This window comes from Protomyctophum parallelum, assembly GCF_964188405.1.
Source record: "Protomyctophum parallelum genome assembly, chromosome: 3".
Classification (NCBI taxonomy): Eukaryota; Metazoa; Chordata; class Actinopteri; order Myctophiformes; family Myctophidae; genus Protomyctophum; species Protomyctophum parallelum.
The window spans coordinates 21,391,905-21,419,684 of record NC_139698.1 but is presented as its reverse complement, the minus strand read 5'-3'; the positions used below and the strand labels follow the sequence as shown (position 1 = coordinate 21,419,684).

At 43.2% G+C, this 27,780-nt stretch overlaps 1 protein-coding gene across 1 annotated transcript in view; it reads left to right on the top strand.

Moving 5' to 3' along the window:
* grin2db (glutamate receptor, ionotropic, N-methyl D-aspartate 2D, b) overlaps positions 1-27,780 on the top strand; it is a gene marked incomplete at both ends in the record, with an annotated part of 178,756 nt that overhangs the window by 89,542 nt on the left and 61,434 nt on the right. The window contains 2 exon segments of the mRNA XM_083760374.1: positions 3,725-3,850; positions 23,827-24,056. Of these exon segments, the coding sequence (XP_083616500.1) occupies positions 3,725-3,850; positions 23,827-24,056 (356 nt within the window).

Sequence of the window (27,780 nt, the reverse complement as noted above, 5' to 3'; positions counted from 1 at the left end):
AGGTTGTAGATCGGCTATTTTCAAATGTACGAAATGTATAAATAAGGCTGAAGTGGCTACTGCATGTTTTGTAATTATAATCAAAATGTACAAAGTACAATATTTGCCTCTGAGATCATGTAGTAAACGGTGCATTTAGATAGCACCTTTATCCAAGGCAGTTTACATAGATGGACACTAACTCTGGGGCAGGGCTGGACTGGGACAAATAAATTGGCCCAGACCAGCCCACCACAACCAGCGCGCAGATAGCAGAAACTATGTCGCCCGCTCCGTCGAGGCACACACAAACAAGCCCTAATAAATTCCACCAATTTTACAGAACGACATAAATGATACAAACCAACAGACAAGTCCACAACCCTTTGTTGCTCTCACAAGAACGATGCTGGCAAAAGGATTCAAGATAAGCGGGTTTATTTGTCACACACTTGAAATGATCATGATGGCACTGACAGACTAGAAAGCCTGCAGTTTTTTATTGGCTTGTATTCCCCATCGATGATGTCACTGGAAGACGGTTTCTGAACTGCCCACAGCCCTCCTATGAGACACAGACTGAGTAGAAAAACATTGCGCCATTTTTTTCATGATTATTAGTGAGGACCTATTATATGAAGATAGGTTGAAACGTGGTGAAGTGGTCCTTTAAGTTAATGTACTTAGTTGCTTTCCATCACTGCCCGTCCCACAGGTTGCTGTAATGGAATGAAACTTTTCAGATTCCCAGCTGGCATTAATTGGATAGGTGCCGCGTACGGCCCGCCCTCCCTCTGGGCCAATCACGTCTCCCCAACGTACGGGCGCTCCCTCTGGGCCAATCACGTCTCCCCGACGTAGTCATTGCAGTGTGTCAGTGGAGCGGAGGGCCTCCAGAGGATCCTCACTGTTCTCAACACCATATAGTCTCATGTATCCAAAATATATTATAAAATATCTTATAGCTTATTTTTGAGTAGCTTTAATGTTTGTCTTTCAACGGTGCTTGTTTAAGAAAACGCCATAGACGATAAATAAAGACGATAAAAAATGTAATGTTTTTTTTTTTAGGAGGAAACATTATGTTGTAATTGATAAGGTGACCGCTGCAGTTGTTGGGAAAACTCCACGCCGCGGTGATAAGAGACTCACCTCTCACCCCGACCCATCACTGTTTATGAGGGGCAGCTGCTAAATTTGCGAGAGGCAACAGTCTGGTAACCAATCAACACCACAACGAGCAGACGAGGAAACAAACCGCCTGCTCATAGACCACTGCAGATATTTAGCTCTGCTCAGTATATAGGCTTTTCTTTCTTTCTTTTCTTAACCCATGTTGGTGTTCTAAACATTGTTATAATTTAGCTATTGAAAAATAGCAGACCTACAAGAAAAGAATTCTAACAGATTCGTGAAAATGTGGCACACATCTTTGAATATGTATTCTTTCAGAGCCGACGTTTTTAACGCACGTCTTTGCTTCTGAGGGGTTCCTGGAATAACACATTTTCAGATGGGGGGGTCGGTTTGGGGCCAATTGCTTTGACCTTGACATGAAATATTGAGCACCACTGATACTGAAACATGAGGTATTTCAAGACATATTTTTTTTAAATTTCGACGTCGGGCCTGACAGCTATAGTGTTTAATGTTTGTGTTGTCTGAACACAAACATTACATGCCATTGACATTGGATGGAGAATTTACGTCATGTGTGTATGAGCAAATCTATGTACATGGCCAATGAGGGACCACCATTCTTGATGATTATGTACGCGCCCCTCACTTAACACGGGTGTGATTTATTTTTTTATTTTTTGTCGGACTATTCCCCCTATATACATCACCAAATATAAATAACGCATCATGTCTATTTTCTATGGCTCATTTCCTTTCAAGCATTGAGTCCTACGAGCTTTTAGGTCTGCTATTTTTGAAGAATCGTGAAAATGTGGTGCAAATCTTTGAATATATATTCTTTCAGAGCGTTTTTAACTCAAATCTTTATGCTTCTGAGGGGGTTCCTGGAATAACATATTTTCAGATGGGGGTCGGTGGCCAGTTACATGTCCTTGACATGAAATATTGAGCAGCAGCAGATATAGAAACATCAGAAAACATTGCATCAGAAAACATTGCATCAGAAAACATTGCAGAAAACAGCCATGATTTAGAAGACATTTTTTTTATTTCGATGTCAGGTCAAAATGGGTTAAGCTTGTATGTAGCTCTTGTTGTTGTTCTTGTTGTTCCGGCCTGTTAGGAATAGAACCTACTGGGTCTGCAGTCTGTTAGGAATAGAACCTGCTGGGCCTGCAGTCTGTTAGGAATAGAACCTACTGGGTCTGCAGTCTATTAGGAACAGAACCTACTGGGCCTGCAGTCTGTTAGGAATAGAACCTACTGGGCCTGCAGTCTGTTAGGAATAGAACCTGCTGGGAGCCACGGCGGTGCCTGCAGTCGATATAGCGCTGTCGCCTCAAAGCTAGAAGGTCCCCGGTTCGATTCCCCGCACCCTCCCAGACTCCTTCGAAACGGCTCCATCTCTCCTAGCCCTCCACAGAGCCTTTAGAGTGTGCGTTTAGGAGGTGTCCTCATATAACCCTCCATGCCCTCAAGGTTCAAGGTTAGCTTTATTGTCCCTTGCGGGAAATTGGTTTGCAGCCAGATCATAGTAAAAATACACACACAACAACAACATTCAATACGAGACTAAGATCTAAGAACAGGGCACTAGAGACAGAGAATTCATGACATCCAATAGTATAGCAAAGTCAGCAAAAGTGCATTAGTGGGAAAGAGGCACAGAGCAAGAATAAAGTGCTCTCTGCTGTTCAGCAGTTGAATAGCAGCCGGGACAAAGGATAGTTTGAACCGATTAGTCTTTGTGGTGTAGCAACCTCAGCCGACGACCCGAGGGCAACGGTTCAGACTCAGACCCAAGTGGATGATCCGAGACCTCCAGGAGGGAGGAGGCTCTCCACAGAGCCTTTAGAGTGTGTGTTTAGGAGGTGTCCTCATATAACATGGTGTTCCCTCCATGCCCTCCACAGAGCCTTTAGAGTGTGTGTTTAGGAGGTGTCCTCATACTGTATAACATGGTGTTCCCTCCATGCCCTCCACAGAGCCTTTAGAGTGTGTGTTTAGGAGGTGTCCTCATATAACATGGTGTTCCCTCCATGCCCTCCACAGAGCCTTTAGAGTGTGTGTTTAGGAGGTGTCCTCATATAACATGGTGTTCCCTCCCTCCTCCTCCACAGAGCCTTTAGAGTGTGTGTTTAGGAGGTGTCCTCATATAACATGGTGTTCCCTCCATGCCCTCCACAGAGCCTTTAGAGTGTGTGTTTATAGGAGGTGTCCTCATATAACATGGTGTTCCCTCCATGCCCTCCACAGAGCCTTTAGAGTGTGTGTTTAGGAGGTGTCCTCATATAACATGGTGTTCCCTCCATGCCCTCCACAGAGCCTTTAGAGTGTGTGTTTATAGGAGGTGTCCTCATATAACATGGTGTTCCCTCCATGCCCTCCACAGAGCCTTTAGAGTGTGTGTTTAGGAGGTGTCCTCATATAACATGGTGTTCCCTCCCTCCTCCTCCACAGAGCCTTATACAGTGTGTGTTTATAGGAGGTGTCCTCATATAACATGGTGTTCCCTCCCTCCTCCTCCACAGAGCCTTATACAGTGTGTGTTTATAGGAGGTGTCCTCATTATGTAACATGTTGTTCCCTACCTTGCCCTCCACAGAGCCTTACAGCCCGGCCGTCTGGGTGATGATGTTCGTCATGTGTCTGACCGTGGTGGCGGTGACCGTCTTCATCTTCGAGTTCTTCAGCCCCGTGGGCTACAACCGCAGTCTGACCAGCGGCAAGAGTGAGTGGTGGCTCTGGGCCTCGTCTCTCTCTCTCTCTCCCTCTCTCTGTGTGTGTCTCTCTCTCTCTCCCTCTCTCTGTGTGTGTCTCTCTCTGTCTGTCTCTCTCTCTCTCTCTCTCTCTCTCTGTCTCTCTGTGTCTCTCTCTGTCTGTCTGTCTGTCTGTCTCTCTCTCTCTCTCTCTCTCTCTCTCTCTCTCTCTCTCTCTCTCTCTCTCTCTCTCTCTCTCTCTCTCTCTCTCTCTCTGTGTCTCTCTGTGTCTCTCTCTCTCTCTCTGTGTCTCTCTGTGTCTCTCTCTCTCTCTCTCTCTCTCTCTCTCTCTCTCTCTCTCTCTCTCTCTCCCCCTCTCTCTCTCTCTCTCTCTCTCTCTCTCTCTCTCTCTCTCTCTCTCTCTCTCTCTCTCTCAGGAAAAAGTAAAAGTGTACAAACTAAAAGCACTCACTCAGAAATGTCCTACCTGAGATCAGATTCTAAAAATGTCTTCTACATCCTGACAGTTTTCAATTCTGACCTGAGATCAGATTCTAAAAATGTCTTCTACATCCTGACAGTTTTCAATTCTGACCTGAGATCAGATTCTAAAAATGTCTTCTACATCCTGACAGTTTTCAATTCTGACCTGAGATCAGATTCAAAAAATGTCTTCTACATCCTGACAGTTTTCAATTCTGACCTGAGATCAGATTCTAAAAATGTCCTTCTACATCCTGACAGTTTTCTGAAAAAGCTACGTTTCCATGTCAGTCGTTCGATTTTTCAAAAATAACAGATCTACAAGCTTGTAGCGCGCCACTCGGTGGCGCGCTACAAGCTTGTAGATCTGCTATGTTCGACATGGATCTTTTGAAACTTTAAAATGACCGAAATGCATAATATAGGTCTGACGTGGTATGTTTTGTAATAATAATAATAATAATAATAATAATCCAAATCAAATCAAAGTATAACTAGTAATTCAAGTTGTCAAATGATAATGTAGTGGAGTAAAAGTACAATATTTGCCTCGTATAATTGTGCAGTAGAAGTAAATTTACTCCAATTAACCCTCTGAAGTGTTCAAGTCAAATCCCATGTTGTTATTGCTTTTCTCTATGGGAAATATGCGTTTTTGAATGATTTATTGAAAATTCTCTGTTGTGACTCTGTGACAATAAAAGACCTTCAGAGAAAGCTTGACAAGTTTTCTTCCAGGAAAAAAATGAATTGAGTTGATACAATGTATAGTTTTTGTGTTGGAAGCCATTTAAAAAAAATGCGCTTTTTTCAAAAGTGCTTTTTAGCACATGGAAAAAAGATACAATCATTTTAAGGTTTATTTTGGTAACAACTTTTTTTCTACAGGGAGCCCATACCTATGACATATCTCATTTTAAAGGGTGATTTGTCTAGTTCAATAATAAAAAAATAAAAAGTTTCCCACATGTACCACTGTAGATATTTTGCCATCTATAAATAGCATGGTCAGTCATTACCAAACTGACCAACCCAAATAAAACCGCCTACTGCCCCCTACTGGAACAAGATAGAAACTCACTGTTATTCTTTCATGAAACTTGACATTTTAACGAAGATTTCGATATATAATATGTTTACATAGTCTTACCAGTACCCTAGTCTATTCATTCATGTATCTCAAAAACCTGTTATGAAGAAACACAGTTTTGATAAAAAACACATCCAATGACATAGTTTTCCGGACTTGGTGCCTATGATATGTATAGAAATGTAGACTTGAATGTTTACTGTATTATATAAAAAAAAAATTGGGTTCTTACCATCTACCGTTACAGAGTAAATCACAGTTGAAACTCGCTTAGTCAGAACATAAACCTCAGAATAGTGTAAAAAAATGACATGTATCTCGGATTGAAATAGTGCATTTTTATTTATTCTGACTACCAACATAATAAAATTATAATACATATATTACAGAAAATAAATAGGCCTACAGCCTAAAACAATTTAAAAAGAGGCTCAAACAGGAATTATTGCATAGATATAACCTGGAATGAGCGGGGAGCTGAGCCTTGTTTATGCCATGTATAGTGTTGGACTAAGGTATAACATTGTAGCGTTGTCTGTTTGTCTTTTTTCCACTCCTTGTTTTGTTTTTTCTCGTTGTCTGTTGTTTTTTGTTTGTTTAATTTTCTATTCTTCTATAAATGTCATTTGTTTGTTTTGTTTATATGTTGATTGTTATGCATATCTTCAACAGTATTTTGGAATACGTTGAGATAAGGATAGGCACTAATAAGCTTTAAGCTTCTGCCTATGCCTTTTCGATCACAAAAGAAAAAGTAAACTGTTTTTGTGTAATGTCTCCCTCTCAAAAGATCGAAATAAACTATTCATTCTACATACAAAACAGTTACGCCTCCCCCAGTGTCCCCAAACCACTGCAGTCCAGTTCTTGACGGTGTGTACTGTGTAGGCTAAATAGAAAACACAACTGCCCCCTGAAATGAATTAATGTATCTGGTTCAGTGTCGGAGAAGTCTTTTTCTTCTTCATCGTCATCATCAGCATCATCATCATCATCATGGTCCTCGGTCGTCCTCGTCCTCGCGGCTCGCCTGATGTATATACAAATAAAGACACATTTAGCTGTAGTCAGTGCTCGCTACTATATATGTCCATTACATGGTGTTTTTTACCCGGCGATCAAATACATTTATTGTGCTGCCGTGGGCCGATGCTACAAATAGCTAATAGTAATGCTAACTAATTAGCAGCTACATGGTCGGTTTGGGCTAATACCGACCCTTATATATTCTCCGATGACTGCTAGCGATCAAATGATTTTATTGTGCCGAGTCGTCGCTACAAATGGATGATTGTATAATTAGTATCACGTATGTATGTAACCATTTGTGCAGTGTTTGTTTTTTTAACTTTGCAGAGCTTCTGGAGCGCAGGCCGCAGCCTGTAACGCTAGCTACGCTCCAGAGGCTCGGCAAAGAAAAAAAAACACATTAGCTCAGCGGCCTGCCTTACCCCAGCGGCGCGGCAAACAGCGATTAGAAACTATAATACACACTGAATAGATATAGCATATAATGTTTCAGACAATAAGATTCTTACCATAGAAAAATCTGGTCACCCGTCCAGATCGTAGTACGGTGTCATCGCTCGAGCCAGGCCGGGAAGAGCGAACTCAGAAAGCCCGCAAGCAGCTGGCTTGCTCCCCATGCAGGCCAGGCATGCAGATCCCCAGGGGGCGGGCACGTTTTATAGCCAAGATGTGCGCGCGTGTTACGTGACACGGGATTTCTGGGTATTGCAGTTGGAATTTCAACAGAGGGCAGAGGTTACATAACATTTCTGGTGGTCCTTGACATGAAATATTAAGCACCACTGATACAGAAACATAAGGTTTTTCAGAAAACTGTCTGATTCTGAAGACATTTTTGAGTGGTGCAACCACTCCAAGGAACAGCAATGTCCGTGTTGGTTAACCTATACCTATGTGACGTTTACCTATGTGACTGTGAGTACCAGTAGGGGCGCTGTTGTGCCAGAAACACAGAGAGAGAGAGAGAGTGCTGCACTGTTGCCTGCTAATGAGAGAGAGAGGAGGGGGGGGGGGGGTGTTCACACGGGTGTGATTTTTAAAAAATTGACGTCAAGTGCAGTACTTGTAAATGTACTTAGTTATCGCTCTCTCTCACGCACGCTCTTGTGCTCTCTCTCTCTCTCTCTCTCTCTGTCTCTGTCTGTCTCGTCCACGCCGCGACGCATGCTGTCACATCCGCTGACAAGCCGCTCAAGAGGACAAATACCCAGGAAAGTTCAACGCGGCGCCGGCGGAGCGTTTTGTTTGCGTTGGGAGAGTTCCAAATCCCCGAGGAGGATTATAAGCCTTTTCGGAGGTCGATTCAGGATAGAAACATTTGTGTCTCTCTCTGCTGGGTTTCCACTCGCTTTTTGGGACTCGGCTAACATTATCCCATTTTGGGCGGGAACCCCTTTTGGTGTTAGCATTATGTTATGCTTTAGCTATTGGAAAAATAGCAGACCTACAAGCTCATTTGTAGGTCTGCTCTTTTTGAAAAATCGAAGAACGACTGACATAGAAACATAGCTTTTTCAGAAAACTGTCAGGATGTAGAAGACATATTTTTAATCTGATCTCAGGTCAGAATGGGTTATTATCAGTGGCAGAGACAGTCAACAGAGTACATTTACTCCGATGCGGTGCGTGATCGACGGTACATCTTCATTCCACTTTCAAAGGAAAATATATCATTCGTAAGAAAGGGACCATACTTAAAAAAAATACATTATATATTTACCACTAAAGCCCTGATTCAATCTACAAGCTCTCAATGTGCCACCATGTGGGACGTTTTTGAACATTTTTGAACATTTTTGTTTTAATATTTTGGAATTGCTCTCCAAATTTGAGCAACTATAGTAGTCGAGTCATAGCCTATTTGATTTAGACTTTTATTCAAGTACTGTGATTGAGTCATTTGTCCACCACTGATTATCTTCCACACAGTGGTTACTAAAACAAAGTGCTACCCTTGACGTTGTAGAGGATAATCCTCCAACCAGGCGAGAGTACAAGGGAATCATGAGACGAGACAATGATGGCCCTCATTAAATTCTCATTAAATTGTCCTTACTTTGTTCGTGAGGAAAGATTATGAAAAGCCAACATGGGATTTATGAAACATGTGGACTGGGCTCCCCAGCTCTGCCAAACGATGAGTGCCAATTGTTCTTTAAATGAGGCTCTGGTCCACGAGACAGAGAGACAGAGAGAGAGAGTTTCGGTCGAAAAGTGGGCGGAGGAACGCCGGAGCGAAAAGATGAAAATAATATATCTTTTGGGCGACGTGATTGTGGGCGATTAGGCGATAGCCAATGAAATGCATGTGTCGCTCGCCGTTGTTCTCACACTGTTAAAACGCACAGAGAGAGAGAGAGAGAGAGAGAGAGAGACACACAGAGACACAGACAGAAAGAGAGAGAGATATCTCAACCCATGTACGCTGAAGCCTAATTTCAGCATTTAAAAGCAAGTGTCTGATGGTGACACATTTCAAACTGAAAATGTGTCTATGCCGCTCGTGACTGTTTTTCAGTTAACCCATTTTGACCTGAGATCAAATTCTACACATCCTGACAGTTTTCAGAAAAAGCTATGTTTCTATGTCATTCGTCGTTCTTCGATTTTCTCAAAAAGAGCAGACCTACAAGCTTGTAGGTCTGCTATTTTTTGACAGCTAAAGCATAACGCGATGCTAACACCAAAAGGGGTTAAACAAAATGGGTTAAACACAACATGCGTTTCTGTCAAGCGAACACCACTCTGCTGCACCATACTGTCACATTAAAAGTATAGCCGGGGATGGCCCGAACAAATCACCCAAAGCATGTTCATTTTCAAATATGGCACGCACGCGCTCGTTCTGCAACACTAACAATTCATTAGAGTGTGTAATTAAAATATGTCGAGGCGCCGACATCATTTGTTTTCATAGCGGCTTGGCAGCTATAAGCGCTTTATTTGCAGAGCGTGGGTTCCAGCTAGGGGCCGATTCATACTCCTGTTTTAGAGCCGAATAAAAGTCGGTTCGGCGATGTAGAGCCTACAATGTGACGTCATTTGAGGTTCGGGTGGGGGGCGGGTACCGTCCTAAAGTCGGCTCTTCGGTGCTACTGAAAATTCCTGACGAGCCGAAATCATTTCGGCACTACAGCGCCGAAACAGCGGTAAAATAGGAGTATGAATCGGATCCCCAGCAACACGATCATTAAGCACTTTATCCATATGTTGGCTATATGTTGACTTGGATGGCATTTTATACAGACTTAGAGCATGTTACGTAGACAGCACTAGAATTGCTTTTATGTAGTTATAGCACTTTATAGTATATATGTATATGGTATAGTATGGTATGTTATATAATGTATAGTTTATACATACAATGTATAGTTTCATTATATAGATATATTCCACTGTTACGTTCTTAGCTTACGCATGTTTCATGATAACTACTTTTTATGTATATGATGTATTGCCATTAGGGCTGCGAATCTTTAGGTGTCCCACGATTCGATTCGATTCGATTCTTGGGGTGACGATTCGATTCAAAAACGATCTTTTCGATTTTTCCGATTCTCGATTCAAAAAAGATTATTTTCCGATTCTAAAGCAGTTTTATTTTATTTTATTAAAAACAATTAAATAGAATTTTAGCATGATCTACTCCAGTCTTCTGGCATGAAAGCAGAGTACATTTAGTAAAAAGCTTGTATAATTGTAAAGGTTTTATCAACTGAATGATTTAAACACACAAAGGTTAATTCCAAGAGTAAGAACATGTCATTTATTTAGCTTGCACAAATTTGAACCAGTAAAAAGTTACAAAATCTCTTCTCACTCAATACATTAGTATTAAAACAGGTGTAAAATAAATACAATTGGCAGGCTTAGCTTAGCTGGTAGTAAATGCACTATGCAGAAACCCAGGCCATAATGCATTGCATGCACACATTACATACATTACGTACATTTGTGCAAGAAAAAAAAATATATATATATATTTAAAGACATTTTTGGAAAATGAGAATCGATTCTGAATCGGACGGCATTAGAATCGCGATTCTAACTCGAATCGATTTTTTTTGACAGGCCTAATTGCCATGCTTTTTATTCTTGCTGAATGTAAATCGCTCTGGATTAAGAGTGTCTGCTAAATGCCTAAATTGTATAGAACTATAGAATATAGGCCTATGCTACAGTATTATGGATAATCTCACTGTGATTATTAATCAAGTTATACCCATACCTGAGCGCTACACTGCATGAAAAGAGGGGTTAACGGGAAATTATGGGCACTAAACTCAAGTTTAGCCCATAATGTAAACACCCATAATGTACCATCACCCCAGGGGGGATGCTACATGGGGGCGTTTACCTGAGTTTGCTGTTAACCCGTTTTGACCTGAGATCAGATTCTAAAAATCTCCTGACAGTCGTTCTTCGATCTTTCAAAAATAGCAGACCTACAAGCTCGTAGCGCGCCACTCGGTGGCGCGCTACGAGCTTGTATATCTGCTATTTTTCAATAGCTAAAGCATCACATGATGCTAACACCAAAAGGGGTTCCCGGCCCAGAATGGGTTATAGTCGTTATTGTTGTGGTGTGATCGTTATCGTGATTGGTGTGAATGGCCCTCAAGAGGGTGGAAGTCCAGGGTTGCCATGTGCGTTCATTATGAGCAACTTTTGGCTTGTTTTTCGGTGAAGTTGCTTGCAGGCCTATATTGTGTTTTTAAGATTATAGATGTATTTATTATCCACAAGGTTGTTTCTAAGGTGTAGTTGTTTATTTGGAAATTTGGACTGGCTTTTCTAATGTTATTTATTTATATATGGGCTTGTTTTCATAGACCCTGCAGGCTGCTCTTTTCTCTTGCAAAATCTGGCATTTGACCAGCAGAAGATGGCAGAGAGTAGTTTTTGGTGGTGGTGGTTAGTCTGAATATTGTGTCCGCAATGTGTGTCCAAGTGTGTGTGTGTGTGTGTGTGTGTGTGTGTGTGTGTGTGTGTGTGCGTGCGCACGTGTGCGTGCGTGCCCATGTGTGCGTTGTGTGCAGACAACTGATCTTCATGTTGCACTGCAGCTCGATGCTCTCCGTACTGAAGCCGGTACATCTATTATTCATCGGGTGCAGTTTGCACTCCTGTGATATCCTGCGTGCACGCCCCCCCTCCCCCCCACTCCCCCCCCTCCCCACCACTCCCCCTCCTCCTCCCCCTCCTCCTCCCCCTCCTCCTCCTCCTCCTCCTATACTGACTCGCCGATTTTTACCGCATGGCTGCCGGCCGCTGCATGCGCCATACAGTACATCCTGTGTTATAATGTCTACGACACATACCTCTCTGTCAGCCTCCCTCCGTATGCCATCCCCCCCCCCCCCCCCCCCCCCCCCTGCGCTCTGCCTCCATCAGTCACACGTCAACCCCGAGCTCATTCGGGAGGAGAGATGTGGTTTTGTGGCGATGTTGAATTCCCCCCACCACACGCCATTTTGCCGATTTATTGGGATTTCAAATGGAACTGAGAGTGAGAATGGGATACCTTCATGCAGATCAGGTTCCTTAGCAAAAAAAGACGACTTAGAAAGACTTAGAAATCCTTCTTATAGTCGTGGTATATTAAAAAAAAAAAAAAAAAAACTGGAATAAATGACTTTCCAAGAAATGTCTAGTTTGTCAAGGAGAGGGCTGTGTGTATAGGGTTCTTTATTTTAACCTAATGTTCCGTCGTGTATTGAACCAATATGATACGGCATGATTTGTTGTTGATTTTTTTTAAATATTTTCATAAATGCCCCGTACACGTCTGTCACACATCAACACTGCATTTTAATAATAATAATGTACAAAATAAAACACAGGAAGGTTTTAGCCCATGAGCTACTATTATTGTCGTGGCCTTGCAGGAAACTTCCCGTGGGCCCTGTGCCTCTCGCAGCTCTGCACCAATCACCTGTCTGCAGCCTGCCCTGCGGTTGCCTAGTTACAGACACCACACCAGCGCTGCTCACATGCAACACCCCGCACATTTTTAAATTGTCTGCATCTGATACTCCGACACACAGCGTCGTCAGAAGAAGAAAAACAAATGCCTGCAAATGTGGGGAAGTGGGGAAAAGATGCAAACGATTACTTGGCTTGACGGCGGCGGCGGCGTCAGTGGAGATGATTATGAAGCATATGCTAGTATAAAGTGTGTCTGCGAATGTTTTCTGCAGCGCTTTGTTGGGATTTATAGAGGAACTGTCGGCACGGCAATGTTTTTGCGGCTCAGCTGGATCAGCCAGGTCCCATTTGTCATATCGGTATCGGTGAATATGCCAGTTTATGGAGTTTGCTTTCGAGTTGCCCAAACTGCAAGTGCACATTTGAGTGAGGAGTCTGCTATGAACACAACACGAGATATATAGCTAGATAGCTATAAACACAAAACAAGATCACAACACTTGTATCGCTATTCGGTATCGGCTAACACAGAAATTGTGGTATCGGGATTGGATCGGAAACGGAAAAGAAAAAAAATATCGGGGTCCCAGTGACTTTGACTTATAGCCCAGATGTTCCTGGGCTGTCCCCCCTCTCCCCTCTCCATAGTTACAAAAACAATGAGTCTGAGCCTCAGGCATGTGGAAAGCATTGCTTGTCAGGGACAACATGGCCACTATGAAGGGCCTGGAGGTCGGTTAACAGGGAGACTGGAGCCCAGGGCATCACGGGCTGTGCTGTATACCTTCCCCTCCCTGCCTTTCAAAAGCTCCAGAATGAGTTATGTCTTCATCTACATGAACCCAGAAATAGTGTGGCAGTTTTCCCAACAAGTATAGTGTTTCTTGTGCAAAACAAAATGCTTTTGCAATGGATTAAGAACCATGAGAATCATTGACCCCCTCATATGCTATACCTAAACATTTGTGATTGTCCCGCCTGTTAGGTACGTGACTTTCAGCAGCTGTCACAGGGTTGGCCTATAGGGGAGTTGCATTTCAATGTCTTGCATTACTAGCCACCTTCACAAACACATGTGAAGACATTTCTTGGTAGGTTTCGCCATTTTTCTGAGAATAATATTCCCTGTTATAGCTTGGTTTATTACACAGGCCTGCGTCAAGTGTTGCAACAGCTGGACATTGAGGTTTATGTTTCACTCGGTTTCAGTAACTTTCAGTTAATTTCGAGCAACATCTCTGTATCCGTCTACCTATCGCGACCAGTGTCGGGCAATATTACTTAGGAGAGTATCAGAGTAATTATGTTACTTATTACGTATTACTCCTTAGAATGATATTATATTACTTATTACTTATTTACATATTATATAATATTACTTTTGCGCACCCCCCACCTGCAAAAAAGGGGCTTCTTCTTACCATAGTACCATGTCCATAGAGAGAGATATCTTATACAATTACACAGGCGTTACATACCCAACACAAAGTATTGGTTTTCACAATGTTGAACTACTTTGAATTCAAGCTCAATTAAATTCCAATTTATTATAGTCGCTAATGATAAGGAGTGGTTACATCATGGGTGCCAATTTATGTACCGCCTGCAGCAGACAGACATACAGACAGACAGACAGACAGACAGACAGACAGACAGACAGACAGACAGACAGACAGACAGACAGACAGACAGACAGACAGACAGACAGACGCACTGGTTTGCTGGTGCAGTTGATATCCTTAGTACCCTATTATCACAGTGTGTACATCCCATCCCATAGCCCGTAGTGCACCCATAGTTCCGCGGACAAAGTCAGTAAGCCGTGCCGAGCCATGAGGCCCCATAGGGCAGGAGCCCATCTCCTGTTTCTGTATAGCGTGAGGCAGCTTGATGTGTGTACTGTACAAGTACAACCCCTCTGGACATGACGTTAGTATATTATGTCCCCAATCCAACCCTAGATGCTGAGCACCAAGCGAGGGAGTCATTGGGTCTTTTGGTATGAATCCGAATCTCAGGGACCAGCTCAGACACTGAGCTGGTCACAACAGCAAAAAAAACACAACCATATTTCTTTTTGTCGGCTACAGTTGTTGAGACTGAGCTGGGGAATAACTTCTCTCTCAGAGAAAGAGAGAGAGAGAGAGAGAGAGAGGAAGGAAGGAGCTGGCACAAGGAATTAACAATCAAACTTTGCAGATTACAGCGAGAGAGAGTTTTGAGTGACAGAAATCCGCTCAGAATTTCCCCGGTGGGAATTCAGAATCAGACCCTGGGAACATGCGTATACCTCACGTTAAAAAGAATTACACGTAAACCGCCCCGACCGGCGCATTCCCAGCGGGAGCTCGGCTTTCCCTCGAGGGCTCTGGCTCCGAGGCACCCACAGGATGGGTGGGCACCGATGCTTTACATAATATATAGAACACAGGATGGGTGGGCACCGATGCTTTACATAATATATATAACACAGGATGGGTGGGCACCGATGCTTTACATAATATATAGAACACAGGGTGGGTGGGCACCGATGCTTTACATAATATATAGAACACAGGGTGGGTGGGCACCGATGCTTTACATAATATATAGAACACAGGATGGGTGGGCACCGATGCTTTACATAATATATAGAACACAGGGTGGGTGGGCACCGATGCTTTACATAATATATAGAACACAGGATGGGTGGGCACTGATGCTTTACATAATATATAGAACACAGGGTGGGTGGGCACCGATGCTTTACATAATATATAGAACACAGGGTGGGTGGGCACCGATGCTTTACATAATATATAGGACACAGGATGGGTGGGCACCGATGCTTTACATAATATATAGAAACACAGGATGGGTGGGCACCGATGCTTTACATAATATATATAACACAGGATGGGTGGGCACCGATGCTTTACATAATATATAGAACACAGGGTGGGTGGGCACCGATGCTTTACATAATATATAGAACACAGGATGGGTGGGCACTGATGCTTTACATAATATATAGAACACAGGATGGGTGGGCACCGATGCTTTACATAATATATATAACACAGGGTGGGTGGGCACCGATGCTTTACATAATATATAGAACACAGGGTGGGTGGGCACCGATGCTTTACATAATATATAGAACACAGGATGGGTGGGCACCGATGCTTTACATAAAATATAGAACACAGTGATGGGTGGGCACCGATGCTTTACATAATATATAGAACACAGTGATGGGTGGGCACCGATGCTTTACATAATATATAGAACACAGTGATGGGTGGGCACCGATGCTTTACATAATATATAGAACACAGGGTGGGTGGGCACCGATGCTTTACATAATATATAGAACACAGGATAGGTGGGCACCGATGCTTTACATAATATATAGAACACAGGATGGGTGGGCACCGATGCTTTACATAATATATAGAACACAGTGATGGGTGGGCACCGATGCTTTACATAATATATAGAACACAGGATGGGTGGGCACCGATGCTTTACATAATATATAGAACACAGGATGGGTGGGCACCGATGCTTTACATAATATATAGAACACAGGATGGGTGGGCACCGATGCATTACATAATATATAGAACACAGGGTGGGTGGGCACCGATGCTTTACATAATATATAGAAACACAGGATAGGTGGGCACCGATGCTTTACATAATATATAGAACACAGGATGGGTGGGCACCGATGCTTTACATAATATATAGAACACAGTGATGGGTGGGCACCGATGCTTTACATAATATATAGAACACTAGGATGGGTGGGCACCGATGCTTTACATAATATATAGAAACACAGGATGGGTGGGCACCGATGCTTTACATAATATATAGAACACTAGGATGGGTGGGCACCGATGCTTTACATAATATATAGAACACAGGATGGGTGGGCACCGATGCTTTACATAATATATAGAACACAGTGATGGGTGGGCACCGATGCTTTACATAATATATAGAACACTAGGATGGGTGGGCACCGATGCTTTACATAATATATAGAAACACAGGATGGGTGGGCACCGATGCTTTACATAATATATAGAAACACAGGATGGGTGGGCACCGATGCTTTACATAATATATAGAACACAGGATGGGTGGGCACCGGTGCTTTACATAATATATAGAACACAGTGATGGGTGGGCACCGATGCTTTACATAATATATAGAACACAGGATGGCTGGGCACCGATGCTTTACATAATATATAGAACACAGGATGGGTGGGCACCGGTGCTTTACATAATATATAGAACACAGTGATGGGTGGGCACCGATGCTTTACATAATATATAGAACACAGGATGGGTGGGCACCGATGCTTTACATAATATATATATAACACAGGATGGGTGGGCACCGGTGCTTTACATAATATATAGAAACACAGGATAGGTGGGCACCGATGCTTTACATAATATATAGAACACAGGATGGGTGGGCACCGATGCTTTACATAATATATAGAACACAGGATGGGTGGGCACCGATGCTTTACATAATATATAGAAACACAGGATAGGTGGGCACCGATGCTTTACATAATATATATATAACACAGGATGGGTGGGCACCGGTGCTTTACATAATATATAGAAACACAGGATAGGTGGGCACCGATGCTTTACATAATATATATAACACAGGATGGGTGGGCACCGGTGCTTTACATAATATATAGAACACAGTGATGGGTGGGCACCGATGCTTTACATAATATTTAGAACACAGGATGGGTGGGCACCGATGCTTTACATAATATATAAAAACACAGGATGGGTGGGCACCGGTGCTTTACATAATATATATAACACAGGATGGGTGGGCACCGATGCTTTACATAATATTTAGAACACAGGATGGGTGGGCACCGACGCTTTACATAATATATAAAAACACAGGATGGGTGGGCACCGGTGCTTTACATAATATATAGAATCACAGGATGGGTGGGCACTGGTGCTTTACATAATATATAGAACACAGGATGGGTGGGCACCGGTGCTTTACATAATATATAGAAACACAGGATGGGTGGGCACCGATGCTTTACATAATATATAGAAACACAGGATGGGTGGGCACCGATGCTTTACATAATATATAGAAACACAGGATGGGTGGGCACCGGTGCTTTACATAATATATAGAACACAGGATGGGTGGGCACCGGTGCTTTACATAATATATAGAAACACAGGATGGGTGGGCACCGATGCTTTACATAATATATAGAACACAGGATGGGTGGGCACCGATGCTTTACATAATATATAGAAACACAGGATGGGTGGGCACCGATGCTTTACATAATATATAGAACACAGGATGGGTGGGCACCGATGCTTTACATAATATATAGAAACACAGGATGGGTGGGCACCGATGCTTTACATAATATATAGAAACACAGGATGGGTGGGCACCGGTGCTTTACATAATATATAGAACACAGGATGGGTGGGCACCGGTGCTTTACATAATATATAGAACACAGTGATGGGTGGGCACCGATGCTTTACATAATATATAGAAACACAGGATGGGTGGGCACCGATGCTTTACATAATATATAGAACACTAGGATGGGTGGGCACCGATGCTTTACATAATATATAGAACACTAGGATGGGTGGGCACCGATGCTTTACATAATATATAGAAACACAGGATGGGTGGGCACCGATGCATTACATAATATATAGAACACTAGGATGGGTGGGCACCGATGCTTTACATAATATATAGAACACTAGGATGGGTGGGCACCGATGCTTTACATAATATATAGAACACTAGGATGGGTGGGCACCGATGCTTTACATAATATATAGAAACACAGGATGGGTGGGCACCGATGCATTACATAATATATAGAAACACAGGATGGGTGGGCACCGATGCTTTACATAATATATAGAACACAGGATGGGTGGGCACCGGTGCTTTACATAATATATAGGACACAGGATGGGTGGGCACCGATGCTTTACATAATATATAGAACACAGGATGGATGGGCACCGATGCTTTACATAATATATAGAAACACAGGATGGGTGGGCACCGATGCTTTACATAATATATAGAAACACAGGATGGGTGGGCACCGGTGCTTTACATAATATATAGAACACAGGATGGATGGGCACCGATGCTTTACATAATATATAGAAACACAGGATGGGTGGGCACCGATGCTTTACATAATATATAGAACACAGGATGGGTGGGCACCGATGCTTTACATAATATTATAGAACACAGGATGGATGGGCACAGATGCTTTACATAATATATAGAACACAGGATGGGTGGGCACCGATGCTTTACATAATATATAGAACACAGGATGGATGGGCACAGATGCTTTACATAATATATAGAACACAGGATGGGTGGGCACCGATGCTTTACATAATATATAGGACACAGGATGGATGGGCACAGATGCTTTACATAATATATAGAACACAGGATGGGTGGGCACCGATGCTTTACATAATATATAGGACACAGGATGGATGGGCACAGATGCTTTACATAATATATAGAACACAGGATGGGTGGGCACAGATGCTTTACATAATATATAGGACACAGGATGGATGGGCACAGATGCTTTACATAATATATAGAACACAGGATGGGTGGGCACCGATGCTTTACATAATATATAGGACACAGGATGGATGGGCACAGATGCTTTACATAATATATAGAACACAGGATGGGTGGGCACAGATGCTTTACATAATATATAGGACACAGGATGGATGGGCACCGATGCTTTACATAATATATAGAACACAGGATGGATGGGCACCGATGCTTTACATAATATATAGAACACAGGATGGGTGGGCACCGATGCTTTACATAATATATAGGACACAGGATGGATGGGCACCGATGCTTTACATAATATATAGGACACAGGATGGATGGGCACCGATGCTTTACATAATATATAGGACACAGGATGGATGGGCACCGGTGCTTTACATAATATATAGAACACAGGATGGGTGGGCACAGATGCTTTACATAATATATAGGACACAGGATGGATGGGCACCGGTGCTTTACATAATATATAGAACACAGGATGGATGGGCACTGGTGCTTTTTCAATTTACATAATATATAGGACACGTCAATTTCAAGTCGATCACATGGCCCTGAAATAAAAGCATGAAAAAAACATAATTAATCTCGGCCCCTCTCACTTTTCTCTGTGCCCCTCATCCCTGCCTTGTACTGTTTCAAAAAGGCACAGTGGGTTTTTGAATTTGCTCTTAGATATGATATTTCCACCGCATGACACCATCCTACATCCGACGGAGAATAAAGTGGTTTTAAACGGCAGAGAGGTCCGCGGGGCGTAATCACGGGTAAGATCACATGTCATAAGGAAGCAGCACGATTGAAAGCTGCCGTATTTGAAGCCTGTCGACAGGCAGCGTACCCCGTGCTCTCCTTTCTTTAAAAAAAATAATTTATCCCACGATTTTGTAACACATTTCACCCCTGTGTCTTATTATCTAATGTGATCCTGGGCTCTACACACCCTCCTCCAACCTGGGGAGAGCAACGGACTTGAACTCATGCTTCCTTCATGCCTGAGTGTCCAAGTTGCTCCTTTACACCTGTCAGGGGGGAGTTTCCCTGGTTGGACGTAGCGCGTGGAAGGAACACGTTATTCCAACCCGTTCCTTTCCCCTCCATCAGGCATGGAATGGGCCCGCTTATTCCCCGGCCCAGAAGCAGGGCTCTTCAATGTTTTTTATTGTTGTTGTTTTTCCAGTCGAAAAGACTGAGAGAGAGATGAATCAGGGACCCCCACAACTTTTTCATAGCTTCAATATACTGTATAGTTTCATTGTTGACAGCACAATCATCAGTGACTAAATACCATACGATTTTAGTTGACTAAATCTACAGTTGATTTTGTTGTCAAAGAATATTTTGGTGGTGCGTTGATTGACGTCGTAATGCTTGATTTATGATTTTACACTTGGACGCATGCTGAAAATAGCCGATCTACAAGTTGGGCGCAACTAAACATAAAATGCATTGTCTTTTAGTTCTACTGGATCTCTTCTCCACTAGTCCCTCCCCAACATTTTAGTCTAGTTTTTATTTGTTGATGAAACTTATAGTCAGTCTTAAAAACCAAGGTGGTCGATGAAATATTTTCGGTGCAGTTGTAGTTGATGAAATGAACACTGGAGCATCGCGGAGTATGTCGTGTTTTTAGTGTGGCAAAGCGTGGGTGAATGAATCAAGGTGAGCGATGGATCGCTTTGGAGAGGAGGAGCTTTGGAGAGGAGGATCTTTGGAGAGGAGGATCTTTGGAGAGGAGGATCTTTGGAGAGGAGGAGCTTTGGAGAGGAGGATCTTTGGAGAGGAGGATCTTTGTAGAGGAGGAGCTTTGGAGAGGAGGGAGTGCGCAAAGCATCCTCGTGAGCGCAGAACGGGACTTCTTCCTGATCAACTCCGCTTACACTGTGTGAAAAGAGGCAATTATGGGCCCGTAAACCTCTAGTTTAGCGGGCATATACAGTTAATATACGGTAATATACAGGTGTGATGGTACAATTCGGAAGTTTACCGGAGTTTGTTGGAAAGGTGTTTTCCTGTAATATACACATCCGTATTCCAGCTGTTCCGTGCTGGTTTAAATACTTAATAAGGGATTTAAAACAAGCCACCGATTCAGTGAGCCTGACTTCCTCGGGCAACGCATTTAAAAGTACCCTGTTTTATTTATTTATTATAGGATCTGCTTGGAATAACCAGCCGTGCTTTTCGCCCGAGTATATCCTAGGCTAGGTGTTTGCTCAAAGGGGGGAGAGTATAGTTCACAAAAAGAAGGTTTGAGCAAGACCGCAGACGTAGCTCTGGCCTCGAGTACAATTTGTAACTTTATTCTAAAAGACTTTGACAGCCAGGCGTACTGTAGTTCAAGGTTGATGTAGGCATGCTAAGATGATGGACAGATGATACGTGAGCAGTTGAAAGCCTAGCCGCAGTGCTCTCAAGCATATTGAAGATGATGAAGAGAGTTTTTTGTACCAGAGTGTGTACCAGAGTTGCAGCAGCAGTGCTGCCACGGTTCTCAAATAGCCAGGGTGTCCGTGAAATAATTCACCGATTTTGTATTTATATTTTTTTAATGCCGCAACATTACAATTGAGTTTATAAATTGAAAGGTACACTGTTGGTTTGACTAATACTACTACTACTACTATTGGCATACGATTCATATTGTATTGGTTTCTAAATTTATGACTATTTGGACTATGAAATGGGTCTGAATGATTTTGATCTTTGATTTGAAGTTGCTAATGCAAATTCTTTAAATGGCATCTAAATGTGCACGGTCGTGTGGTTGTAAGTAAACATGCTTATCGGTGTAGCGAGGATGAGGGGGTACTTGGGAAAATGTCTCCCATCCAATGAACGGGCCGGAACCCCTTTTGGTGTTAGCATCATGCTATGCTTTAGCTATTGAAAAACAGCAGATCTACAAGCTCATAGCGTGCCACCGAGTGGCGCGCTATGAGCTTGTAGGTCTGCTATTTTTGAAAAATCGAAGAACGACATTTTTAGAATCTGATCTCAGGTCAGAATGGGTTAATCAGACCAGTGTGTGTCCAGTGGAAACCTCGTATGAATCTGATCTCAGGTCAGAATGGGTTAATCAGACCAGTGTGTGTCCAGTGGAAACCTCGTATGAATCTGATCTCAGGTCAGAATGGGTTAAAGTTTGAGACCTCCTGCACCATCGTGTTTGGTCTATCGTTGCGTAAATATTCTAGGATCACAAGACGGAGGACGACCGTCCTACAAAAGGTCCAATGAGGCCATGATAGCTGTTCCTCAGGCCAGCCCGCGTTGCACACATTAATATTTAGGGCCACTATCCTTTGGAAGCTCGACGTCTGTCCGAGGCTTTATTATCCCAAATGGCAAATTTGATTTGCAGCAAAGCAACAACAGCCTCTATAGCTCCCCCCCAAAATGTACTCTCTCACAACAGACTCTACACAAAAACATATTGGCGATGCATTGAATACGCAATGCCAAGGGCAGTAAAAATGTTCAAGGGGCGCGAAAGAGCACCAGGCTGCAGAGAATCTATATGTCCGTTATGTTGTAAAGATTTATAATGTTTGGGAGAAGAGCAGGAGAAGCGGAATAAAACAGTGTGAGAGAGGAGAAAAATACGTTGGGAGTGGAATGATTGGTAGCAGTGAAACTAACTTGTCTAGGCAGTAAAAGCCGTTATAGTGTAGCGAGCAAGCGCAGAGCACCAGGTGTTGTTTGTGTACCTGTGGTTAGATTTGCTGGTGTGTGTGGGTGGGCTGGAGAGAGGGGGGCTTAAGGGGAAATCCATGCCTCCGTCTTTTTAGTTTAGATTGTTGTGGTATTGCTAACTTATGCTATGTGTTCAGACTGTCAGATACAAAGCTATAGTCTAGTCATTTTTCAAACATAAGACAGCGACATGAAGATAAAAAGCTACAGGCTATACCATTCGTTTTCAAACAGAAGCCAGCGACATGAAGATACAAAGCTACGTCCGACGTTTGTAGCTGCTAAATCTATTATATTGGCCAAAGTGAATGCAGCAGTTCACCTAAAGCCATGATAAACACCTAAATACCCAATCAAGCAACGTAAAAGAAATCACACTTGTGTGAAGTGAGGGGCTCTGTTGCGGTCTCTGACAGCTACCAAAGTGCACATTTAATCAACACGTCATTTTACAAATCGTAAAATGTAGCCATGAGTTAGCCAGAAGCTCATTTCCATCTGTATAGTCCCTGAGCATGAGGCTCTTATATTATAAAAGTGGTAATAAAACTATATATCCGTAGAAAAACAGAGCGCCGTCTGTGACGCACCGACGAGCACATAGAGCACGTTCGACACCACAAACCCCTTTGAAACTCAGAGGGATGGAATTGAGAGCTCCTGGGCGGTGTGTAGAAATGAACCTTTATTTACACTCATCAGTGAAAATGAATCAATTCAAGCAATCGCGGTGAAAAAATATTCCGGAGCATTCCTTTGAGCTGACCGAAGAAGGATGGCAGTGGGAGCTCAGTTTTTAAGGAGTTTGGAGTTCATTCCATCATGACCTGCAAACGATGGTATAGTGACCAAACCAGCAGGGAAATTACCCAGATAACCCATTTTGGGCGCGGGAATACCAGATCTACAAGCTCATAGCGCGCCACCGAGTGGCGCGCTATGAGCTTGTAGGTCTGCTATTTTTTTTAAACAGAAGAACGACTGACATAGAAACATAGCTTTTTCAGAAAAGTGTCAGGATGTAGAAGACATTTTAATCAGAGTATAATCAGAGTACTTCTTCCTTGTGTGTGTGTGCGTGTGCTCGTGTGCGTGTGTGTGCGTGTGCGTGTGTTCTCCAGAGGCGGGCGGCTCCACGTTCACCATCGGGAAGTCGGTGTGGCTGCTGTGGGCCATCGTGTTCAACAACTCGGTGCCGGTGGAGAACCCGCGCGGCACCACCAGCAAGATCATGGTGCTGATCTGGGCCTTCTTCGCCGTCATCTTCCTGGCCTCCTACACGGCCAACCTGGCCGCCTTCATGATCCAGGAGGAGTACATCGACACAGTGTCGGGACTGAGCGACAAGAAGGTGAGATTATAAACTGATCCAGGAGGAGTACATCGACACAGTGTCTGGACTGAGCGACAAGAAGGTGAGATTATAAACTGATCCAGGAGCAGTACATCGACACAGTGTCTGGACTGAGCGACAAGAAGGTGAGATTATAAACTGATCCAGGAGCAGTACATCGACACAGTGTCGGGACTGAGCGACAAGAAGGTGAGATTATAAACTGATCCAGGAGCAGTACATCGACACAGTGTCTGGACTGAGCGACAAGAAGGTGAGATTATAAACTGATCCAGGAGCAGTACATCGACACAGTGTCGGGACTGAGCGACAAGAAGGTGAGATTATAAACTGATCCAGGAGCAGTACATCGACACCGTGTCGGGACTGAGCGACAAGAAGGTGAGATTATAAACTGATCCAGGAGCAGTACATCGACACCGTGTCTGGACTGAGTGACAAGAAGGTGAGATTATAAACTGATCCAGGAGCAGTGCATCGACACTGTGTCGGGCCTCTCCGACAAGAAGGTGAGGTTATGAACTGATCCAGGAGCAGTACATCGACACCGTGTCGGGCCTCTCCGACAAGAAGGTGAGATTATAAACTGATCCAGGAGCAGTACATCGACACCGTGTCGGGCCTCTCCGACAAGAAGGTGAGATTATAAACTGATCCAGGAGCAGTGCATCGACACCGTGTCGGGCCTCTCCGACAAGAAGGTGAGATTATGAACTGATCCAGGAGCAGTACATCGACACCGTGTCGGGCCTCTCCGACAAGAAGGTGAGATTATAAACTGATCCAGGAGCAGTGCATCGACACCGTGTCGGGCCTCTCCGACAAGAAGGTAAAACAAAAAAAGGAACTCGCGGCACGCCATTTTTTTTTGCCCAGTGGTGGGAAAAGTACTCGATTGTTTTACTTAAGAAAAAGTATCAATACTGCAATTTAGAACTACTCCGTTACAAGTAAAAGTACGGAATTGAAAATGTACAAAAGTATCGGCATCAAAATGTACTTAAAGTACTAAAAGTAAAAGTATTCATATTGCAGAATGTCCCATTTCACAAGTTCAAAATGTGTACAAAGTCGATTGAAAATAGCAGATCTACAAGCTCACAACGGTACGCATTGTGAGCTTGTAGATTGGCTATTTTCAAACGGCCAAAATGTATAGGGTTGAAGTGGTTGGATAATTGTAGTGAAGTAAATGTTAACATTTTGGCTCTGAGCAGAAGTAAAATGACTGGAAATTGGAAATACTCAACTCAACTACCTCAAAATTGTACTTAAGTACAGTACTTAAGTAAAAGTACTTGGTTACTTTCCACCACTGTGTTTTGCGTTTGTCGGATTAGGTCCTCCTCGCACACTGGTGCGTTTCTCTGGGAAATTTGCTCCGATAAAGAGGGGTCTGCGCATGCATGAAGTGAATGGCAAAGTGAGTTTAACGTTGTTTAATGCAATCAGATAGGACTTGTGTGTATAGAAAGTTTTTATTGCCACTCATTAGGCGTTCCTGCATAACTTCTGGGTATGATGATTATGGTGATGATGTCGCGGGCATACTTTGGTCTGATGATCATAAACAGGCTCTGAAAACGCACGCAGCCCACCATTACCCCATTCAGGACGGGAACCCCTTTTGGTGTTTTAAGCATTATGTTATACTTTAAGCTTTTGAAAAATAGCAGATCTATGCAAGCTCATAGCTATATATGAACTTGTAGATCTGCTATTTTTTGTCTGCAATTTTTTTAATGAAACTGTGGCGCAAATCTTTGAATAGACACTCTTTCAGGGCGAACGTTTTTAACTCAAATCTTTGGGTCCCTGGAGGCTGGAACGACATATTTTCAGATGGAGGTCCGCCGCCAAATACAGATCATTCTGGGGGATCCTTGAGATGAAAATGTTTGAGCACCACTGACACAGAAACATGAGGTTTTTCAGAAAACTGTCAGGATTCAGAAGACTTTTTTTGTGTGTGTGGTCAGATCACAAAGTGGGTTTCATCCGGAAAAAGGCTGGCAAAAACTGAATGAAGCACTTCCACTCTAGGCGTGCCTAATTTGGGAATGTCACTATTAGCCGAAAATGCTCACAGCTTGGCTATTTGTTTATTATATATATATATATATATATATATATATACTTTGCGAGGCAGTAGAACATTTAAATTCACTGTAGAGTACCTGGTAAACATGTAGGTTAGATTTGCAGAACAGCTGGTGCAGATGGTCACGGTGGTGTCACTGTATATACTGTCTTCAGGTGCTCCTTGAATACTGATGAGGAGGGGGGGGGGGGGGGGGTTAGTGTATGCATAATCGGGCCGCGCACTTTGATTTGAATATAGCGGGGAGAGAGAGATTTATAAATGAATAAAATATCCCTAACCTCAATATAACTCCACATTTCCATAGTTTTTGCATTACTTAGAGAGGGGAGGGGAGCATTTCAACAATGAATGCACACAAAGTCCACACAAACTCTCTCTGTATACCTCCTCGCACTCCAAACATCTCATTTGGCATAAGACCAACCTCTCTCTGTCTCTGTCTCTCTCTGTCTCTGGCTTTATTGGCATGATAAATATGTTTTACATTGCCAAAGCGTACATACAACAAAACAAAAGTCAATAAACATCCCAACAATAATGAACAACAAGCAATACAGTAACAATGAAAATAAATTAACAAACATAAACATAAACATAACAGCAACTTAATTACCCTGTTCAGACAGATATACCTGTCTCTTCTGTCCACTGGCTGTCCCTCAGTTGAGGACAACTCCACACATATTTTGCTGCCAAAACTGTGCATTTGGACTGTTCTCCCAGAACATATTGGAGTGATGAATTATTAATGGTGGATTCAAATTCTTTATATTTTTCTTTGAATTTAGGGAAGAATGATTCTCTGAAGTCTTTATACTTGTCGCATTGTAACAGAAAGTGTAGTTCCGTCTCCACCTCCCCTTGAGAGCAGAGTGAACACAGTCTGTCTTCTCTAGGCAGCCAGTTCTGTCTGTGTCTGCTTGTTTCTATTGCCAGGCGGCAATAGAAACAGAAACTCTCTCTCTCTCTCTCTCTCTCTCTCTCTCTCTCTCTCTCTCTCTCTCTAAGTTCAGCCTGAGCAGGAAGGCGGTTAAGACAGAAATAGGTCATCAGACAGATTGGTGTGCAGCCTGGTGTGCGTGCGCGTGTGTGTACTTGTACTATACTTGTGAGGGCCAAATGTCCCCACCTGAACAGTGGTTCCCAAACCTTTTTCATATCAAGGACCCCCACATTGACACTAATTATAGCCCCGCGGACCGACCATTTGAAAATGTATGCCAGGGACCCACCCCTCCATACCCCTCCATCAGAGAATATTTGTATGGCTCTAGCAGTGATTCTCAATCTCAACCCGTTTAATTTCAAGGACCTCCTGCAGTTTGACATGCATTAGAGAGAGGATAATTATTGTCCTTTGCATGTCCTCCTTCGGGCTGGGGTGGCACCATGTCAGCAGGAGTGTTGTAGGGGTACGGGGAGGACAAAGGGTGGGGTGGTTACCTGTCAGCAGGAGTGTTGTAGGGGTAGGGGGAGGACAAAGGGTGGGGTGGTTACCTGTCAGCAGGAGTGTTGTAGGGGTAGGGGGAGGACAACGGGTGGGGTGGTTACCTGTCAGCAGGAGTGTTGTAGGGGTAGGGGGAGGACAAAGGGTGGGGTGGTTACCTGTCAGCAGGA